The 7429-nt window shown below is 56.9% G+C and overlaps 1 protein-coding gene across 1 annotated transcript; it reads right to left on the bottom strand.

Annotated features, from left to right (window-relative positions):
* Positions 1 to 3612: 3612 nt before the first annotated feature.
* On the bottom strand, positions 3613 to 7289 carry MRPL28 (mitochondrial ribosomal protein L28). The gene is made up of 5 exons (XM_082006984.1): positions 6521 to 7289; positions 6126 to 6278; positions 5644 to 5778; positions 4894 to 4980; positions 3613 to 3966 (listed from the first exon to the last, which is right to left on the bottom strand). Exons 1-5 carry the CDS (start codon positions 6806 to 6808, stop codon positions 3889 to 3891), a joined length of 741 nt encoding a protein of 246 aa, XP_081863110.1. The 5' UTR covers positions 6809 to 7289; the 3' UTR covers positions 3613 to 3888.
* Between the last annotated feature and the right edge of the window lie 140 nt (positions 7290 to 7429).

Raw genomic sequence — 7429 nt, 5'->3', positions numbered from 1 at the left:
CATGTGCTGGAATTGCCCAAGTGAGTTTCTAAATCTCATCTCTTCTTGGTAAATATCGTAGGATGGGGATAACTTTCAGGCTAAGTTATGACCTGCACTGACACCCGGCCCGTGATGACTCACGGGACTCCTAAAAAGTCACGTCCCTTTGCAATGGCTGCTCCAAACCGAGAGCCTGAAAGCCACGGGGGAAAATGCAGGCTTGCCTTTGAGATTGGCATGAAAGGCAGGGACATGCCGCTTTTGCTAATGCTCCCAAAATATTACTCATTGAGTACCGAGGGGTTTGTTGGGAATTTACAAGTAAAATGCTCTTTAATTCATGAATTTAGATAGCTAAGAAAGTAAGTTTCTTGAGAAACATGGGCTTAATCTCAAGCTGTTCACCTCCGTTTGAACCACGAAGAGACAAACCCACCCGGGCACGGGGGTCACCCCTTGCCATGCTGCGCTGCTTTGGGTGGGTGACGGACCGCCTGGCCCTGGGGGCACCGGGAAGGGCTGTCACCAGGAGACACGCTTGCAGCAGGCAGCCTTCGAGGTTGTGACTCGGCAGGGTGGCTCTTGGGAGCCCTCCCAGCACTGGCCGCAGTCCCTGCACAGGAAAATAAAACAACCAAGTGATGCTGTGGCCAAGATGCCAGCTAGCAGCCATCTTGCCCAGGAAGCGCATCAGCAGATCGGCACAAACCTTGGCCTGCCAGCTTGCCGTGGGGTTTTTCCTTTCCTTGCTCTCTTGCCGAGAACAGTTTTCACGGTTCCCCCTCCCGAGCAGTCTCTGCTGCTACCCCAGCCTTACCTTAAGCTGCCAAATTCAAGGTGACCGTGGGCAGGGTGCTTGGACAGTTTGTCGGTGGCTGTCACGTCCTTGCAAGCTGCTGGGTCTCTGCTCCCAGCCGGCGCGTTTGTATTTGCCGCGCGCGCCGCAGCGGCGCTCAGGACCCTCGCGGTGGCTGGCGTTAGCCACGCATGGCAGCTGGCCTCAGGCCAGAGGCGGGAGGCTGGTGGCCTTTGCTGAAGCCCGAGGCGGTGCTCGGCGGCCAGGCCCTTGCCCTGTCCTGGGGTGGGTTTGCAGCCTGACCAAGCTGACCCAACTTGAGCCCGTGGGTTTGTGGCATCTGTGGCTTCCTGGGAACACGTGGCCGTGGCAAACTACCAGCTCCGCCGATTCCCCTTGCTAGGATAGCGAAGGAGCCCGCTATCTGCCAGACGGAGCCGACCTAGACAGGTAAAAACGACCGCGGCCACACAAGCAGAATCAAGCGCTCTGTCTGTGGTCAGAGCCGCAAAGGTGTAAAAGCAGGACGGGTCTAACACCGGGCCCTGAGCTATTCCTCCACCTCCTCAAGGAAACCCGGCTGGGGTATCGTAGCCCAGACTACGCCGAACGCTGCGCAGGGGCTCCCTCCCCACCCGGAGGCATTTGCCACTCTGCCCAGCAGACGGGCAAGCCAGCCCTGCACGCTTGCAGCTGAGTTTCCAGCTTCCCTCGAGTCAGCACAGTATCTCCACAAGAGCACGTCCTCGGGGGGAAGCTCCCGGCCACATCCAACACAGGGAAAGGAGCAAGGGGAAGGTTTCTCAGCAAAGGCAGGAGGAGAGAACGGAGGAGCTCCAACTCAGAAGTCAGGGTTAACCGCAGCCCCAATAGCTTCCCCACGGAGAAGCTGCTGCAGTGCCTGCGGTGCCTGCGTTAGCGTCCTCAGCGCGACAGGAACTCTCCCCCTGCTCTGGCCGAAAGCTCCGGCTGCTCCTCGCCACCCACCAAACCTTCCCAAGGCAGCAGGTCCTGCAGCGCGGGCACGCACCGTGAGCGGCACTGACGAACAGAGCCAACTCCAAGGACAGGCAGTACCAGCAGCGCAGCTGGGGAGGACCGACAGCCAAAGCTCTCCCCGAGAGATTCGGCACCACACAACTGGAAGGTAATTTTGCAGAACTAAAACCTAGCTAGTAGGAACAGAGAAGCAGATGATAATTTCCCACTCAGCCCTTCCAAGCAGCCCCCTCACCACTGAGGAGCTGCAAGGCACTTGGGAACCCCCGCCAGGGCTGAGAGGAGCCGGCGGGCGCCAGCCACGCTCTGCCGGAGCTGCACCGGCCCCGAGGGGCCAGACCCGCACCGGCACGTTCCAGTAAAGCTATGGAGGAGGGCCGGGACAGAGCTGCAGTCTGGAGCTTTGCTCAGAGCTGCATTAAAATGCATGAGCTGTGCTAGCCCTAATGATGAGCAGAGCTGTCAAACAAGGAGCTTGTCCCAGCTAATTATCTCTAACGAGGGCAGAGTGTCAGAGTCCCTGAGGAGCTGGGCAGCAGCTTCCCGCTCAGCTCAGTTGCAGAAGAGGGAGAAGACAGGCAAATGTCATTGTGCTGGCCTAGCGACAAAATCATTAATTAGGCAAATGTGACCTTCTGTGCCAATTTGCTCCCGAGGACCTGGACTTGCAGGAGCGGAGACATGCGGGCAGGCTGGAAACACCCCAGCTTTTGCCACCCAACCTGTCCCCTGCAGCGCTGAGCCGCCCGCACAGAGACAGCGCAGCCACAGTCTGGCAGCCCTTGACCAACCAGCCCTACCAGTGAGGGGCTGCACAGCTGTGCCACACTCACCTGGGGGCTCAAATACCCTTTGCAGGGGCTCCAACCCCTTCCCTGGCCTAAAAAAAAGGAGCAGAGGATTCTGGCCTTCACGCAACGCCACCATTTAGATCGTATTCACCTCAACCACCTCCCTCATCCCCAGCCACCTAGCACAGCCCTGCAGTGGCTCTGTGCCTACCCAGCGGCCTCCTCCGCAGCACCTCTCCCCCAAATCTTTAAGCCAGACCTTAAGGCACTGGTAATTTCTGCTCCCCTGTGGTCCTACTCCATTCCAGTGCAGAGGGGACCAGCCACACGCTGCTCTAGAAGCCCAGTTTCTCTCTCATCACAGGTCCTATGGCTCAGAAACCGAGACAGTACACTTGCCCTTATGTGCTAGAGAGCGGGAGCAAGTCTCATCCCAAGACATGGTGAAGGCAAAGACTCTTCCGGGGGCAAGTGACAATCCAGAGATATGGCTCACACGAGGTCCATCCTGCACGCTCTGCGCTTGTCCCTCACCTCAGAGCTGAAGGGGAAGGGAGGAAAGGCTGTTTTCTCTCCAGCCAGAAACCCACTGCAGGACCACAGAGCTTACAGACGACACCAGTGATACACGGTGCTGTTCACCAGCGTGTAATTATGGCAAGCGCTTTTCAGTCCGTTGTTGCCAGGCAGGAGCAAAGGCCTGAACACCCACTTCAACTAAATTTTTACAATATACAAGATTTAAAAGTCACCAATTTCAAACAGAAACAGCACTGGAACCCAAGGGGTTAGAGTGAGCTGTACAGCCAGTGACTGCGGCCGAGGCTCAGCCCCAGCTGCTGACAGGCACAGCTTGAGGCAGGGGGTTTGGGGTCACACTTTCGGGGCACAATCATCTCTGCTGCAGAAGGCTCGGGATTCATCTAAGTTACACCACCACTGTGTCTCGCGGTCCCTGCTATAGAACACTAATAAGCAATGAGTATCAGAGAAAAGTTTACTGATATTCCCAAAATGCATATTTCATTTTATGTCATGATCAAGCTCTCAACAGCAGCCAACTACTTGTACAGGCAGAACCACATTAAGTCAGTCTCACAAGACCACTTTCAGAGGCCACAGGACAGACTTTCTTTCCCCAGCCCACAGGAATGGTTCCTCACTGAATTTAGGCTGTCGTTAGACTTCAAGAACTGCAACATGCTCCTGGGCATGCCCTTTACGTGGCCCCTTCCACACAAGCAGAGCTCACACAGAAGACCCACAGAACCCCACAGCTTGATCTGCAGCAGGGGTTTTGCTCCAAAGGTTTCTTTCCTTCTACTGCTTCTGCAGTGCCTGTTCTTTCAGTTGGCTGACGAGCTCTTCAGCATACACCTTAAAGAGTGGGACAGGGTCCTGAAACAAAGCAGAGGATAAACCAGGGGTGAACCTGAGCAGCAGCAAGGAGCGAAGTCTAACGCAGAGCCCAGGCAGCCAGCACTGCAGGAGTGCTAGCAGAGCCACAGGCAGGTGCCACCGCCTTTTTTTCAGTGGCTGAACAAGGCCACCGGCTATGCCACTCCTCCAGACACAGTTGCTGCTCAGCTCTGTAACCTTGCCCCAAAGATGACAGGCACTGGTGTGGGACATTCATCAGCTTTCCCAGTTCTGCCTGCAGATGAGAATCATCAGTAGCTCCCAGGGACCCCTTTTCCTTCTAAAAATGCTTCCCCCCTCCCTCCTCACGTTACCCTCCATCAGAGCTGTACTGAAGCACGTTGGGTGAACATACCCCTTGAAGAAGCTGGAGCCCCACAGGATCCAGGGTGCAGCAGCACCTCATGCAGTCGGTGCTCCTGACCTGGCTGCAGCCACAACGGGAGCCAAGAGGTCTCGGGGAAACGTCACCAAGAGACCCCACCACCCCAGGAAGCCCTTTTGCTCCAGCAGCTCTCTGGTGCACCCTCCTCTGCATATCACATCCAACAAGCGAGCTGCAGCGACAGAGGGTCACAAACTGAACGGGCGCCGAGCTTGTGTGCGTGTGTCCCAAAGCACAAGACCTATAGCAGATGGCAACCACAGGCAAAGGTGTTCACGCAACAATGCATGAGTTACGAGCCATCGCCCTAAATACCTCTGGCCCCTGATCGCGGGATCTGGTTTATGATGCCCTTTAACCCAGCCCCAGGTTTTGGGTACCCAAATTTAACCAGGTTCATGTGGCTGCTCAGGAGTTTGGAGCACCACTTCCATCGCTCAGGAGTGCTGTCCAGACCAGCTGGACGTGCAGCCTGATGCAGCTAAGACACCTCGTTGCTGAGCACTGCCTCAAGAACTCACCTTTTTTTCTAGGAGCCTCTGTTTTTCTATTGCTTCTTCTAAACTCAAGCCAACCCATTCAGCTTCCTCTTCTGGGATCACAAATTCCTGTGATAAAAGGAGCAGGTGGTACAGTCTTCCCAGGTGGCCAAGATGCAAATCGTCCCTATGCCCCACTCACGCAAATACACGATCCAGTAGGAACATTACTACGGACAAGTCTTAAAACACTGTTCCCTCATTTCTGGCAACCAAAGTCCACTTCCCTTCCCTCCTTTTCCCTTAGTGAGAGTCCTGCTTTCTCTGATGAGTTGTGTTTGCTGCTGCGTCTCTCCTTTGTGTAGTTCTGGGGCTGTTTCTCTGCACAGCTCCATGGACCGTGGGTGCTGGTGGTGTTTCTATGCTGGCAACCACCATCAGCTTCACAAAACTCCACAAGGCAGTCTGGGCTCCTCACTGCAGCACCAGCACAAGTTCTTGCTGCTGTTGACAGAGCCAGCTCCTACCAGTGTTTATTGCAGACCCTCACTGACCTTGATTACAACAAAACTACAGGCTTTTGTCTTCCTAAATGATCAGTACAGAAATCAGCAGCCCGCAGAGAGACAAGAAAAACCTGACAAACGATGTTTAAATCTTCTCTGCCTTAACCCTAAACGCAGCAGCATTAACACTTGTTTGTGCTGTGATAGGGTGATTAGGACATCAGTTTGGACAACCAGCAAATATCACTGCAGACACCAGGGCAGGAACTTCAGGTCAGGCACCCACCTGGTACTTATTATAGATCGCCTCTCTTCTGGCTGGATCATCGGGATGCAGTTTAGGATCCCGCCGTGCAAGTCGCAGCAGCATTGTTCGCTTCAAATCCATCCCGAGCTTTGAGCACATATCGGCTTTTGGAGTCTGGAGAAATAAAGTCTGATGTCAAATTGCACCAAGAGACCAGCTGCTAGAGAACAACGCAAGTCTATCATCACGTAGGCAGCACCGGCAGTTTATCTGTACGCTGTAGAGGCTCTCGGGACACACATTATGAAAAGGGACAGATCCCTTAGATTTGTTCTGGACCTAGTTCGGTCACGGTTCTTATCTTTAATACCAAGAGTTACAATCAAGGGGGTGTTAAAGGCTGGAGGCATTAAACCTCGACTAATACATTAACAGCAGCACACGCCTGCAAGCGCCTGCGCAAGGGCAGCGTGGGTGCAGACCCGCCTCGCTGAGGGAGCCCACCGGCCGCAGGGCCTTGCCTTGAGGATGTAGAAGTCAAAGCCGTAGGCCTCGTCGATGAGGTCCAGCGTCCGCATGGTGACGGTGATGGTCAGCGTGGCGTCAAGGATCTCGCTGTAGAACTGCCGGTTGAAGAGCTGCGGCTTCCACGTCTTGGGCAGCCTGGTGGAGAGCTGGGCAGAGAGCGGCGGTCAGGGCCCCAGGATGCTGCCCTCCCCGGGGGACGCTGCCGCCCACCGGAATGGGCTGAGCCCGCAGCAGGGGCCGGGTGGGCGGCCCAGGACGCGGCCTGGTGCCGCAGGGGGAAGGCAGAGGCCGCTGCCAGCAACCCCTGGCCGCCCGGACACCTCCGCCCCGCAGGGCACCGCCGGCCCGGTAACACCGGCCTGGTGTAAGGACAGGCCGGAGCACTCACCTTGTCGTTGCGCGCATATCGGAAGCCGCGGATCCAGCCCTCGCCGCCCCAGAGCCCCTCGTGGGCGGCGGGCGGCAGGTACACCGGCACCGGCACGTCCTGCACGCGCTCCCGCTCGCCGGTGCGCGGGTTCCGTCGGTAGCGCACGCCCAGCGGCCGCCAGTGCACGGGCGTGGGCGGCGTGTCGTCCTCCAGCGCCGCCAGGTAGTGCGCCGGCAGCCGCGCACAGATGCCCTCCCGCAGCCGCAGGGCGGGCCAGAGCCGCGGCGCGTACCGGTGCAACGGCATCGCCCTCCCGCCCCTGCGACCCCCACCCCCGCCGCCCGCTTCCGCTCCCAGCGGCCAACGCGGCCGGAGCCGCCTCTCATTGGCTGGTAGCGGGGGCGGGGGCGACGGCGGCCGGCAGGGCCCACGCCGCGCCCGCGTTTCGCCCCCCAGCGGCACCAAGGCCAGCCCGCACGTTATTGGCCCCCAAATACCATTACCTTTATTAAATTATAAAATTGTAAGCTTTAAAATTTACCGTATAAAATAATCACAGGTATTAACAGCAAAGGAAAAAAAAAAAACAACCCAACACCCCACCTTTTTCTCCCAGACACCGGCATTTGCTCAGATTTTTACCCAAAATAATGAAGACCCCCCCTTCCGCCGGGCACCCAACGCAACCTTGTGCCAGGGCAAAGAGTCGCGGGTGGGGGCGGGTGGGGGCAAAAGCAGGATTTCAACAACCAAACACAAAACAAACAATCACGTTAGTGGGATTTCTCGCCCCAAAGCTTCTGCTTGGCAGCGCGGAAGCCCCTGACGGGAAAGGCCGGACGAGGAATTATTGCTTTCTCTGGTAACCGGCGGCACCCGGGCCAGGCCGGCAGCCTGGCACGGCCGTGAAGGCGCGGTGGGTGCCTG

This window comes from Phaethon aethereus, assembly GCF_964289735.1.
Source record: "Phaethon aethereus genome assembly, chromosome: 15".
NCBI classification, from domain to species: domain Eukaryota; kingdom Metazoa; phylum Chordata; class Aves; order Phaethontiformes; family Phaethontidae; genus Phaethon; species Phaethon aethereus.
The sequence above is the reverse complement of the archived record's forward strand: the minus strand, read 5'-3'. Positions and strand labels throughout refer to the sequence as shown.

Excerpts from the sequence above, each read along its gene's own strand:
- MRPL28 (XM_082006984.1), bottom strand. The coding sequence starts at position 6,808 with ATGCCGTTGCACCGGTACGCGCCGCGGCTCTGGCCCGCCCTGCGGCTG. Across the intron at positions 6,279-6,520 it reads GATATGCGCGCAACGACAAG|CTCTCCACCAGGCTGCCCAA; the intron begins GTGAGTGCTCCG and ends CTCTCTGCCCAG. Across the intron at positions 5,779-6,125 it reads TTGACTTCTACATCCTCAAG|ACTCCAAAAGCCGATATGTG; the intron begins GCAAGGCCCTGC and ends TTATTTCTCCAG.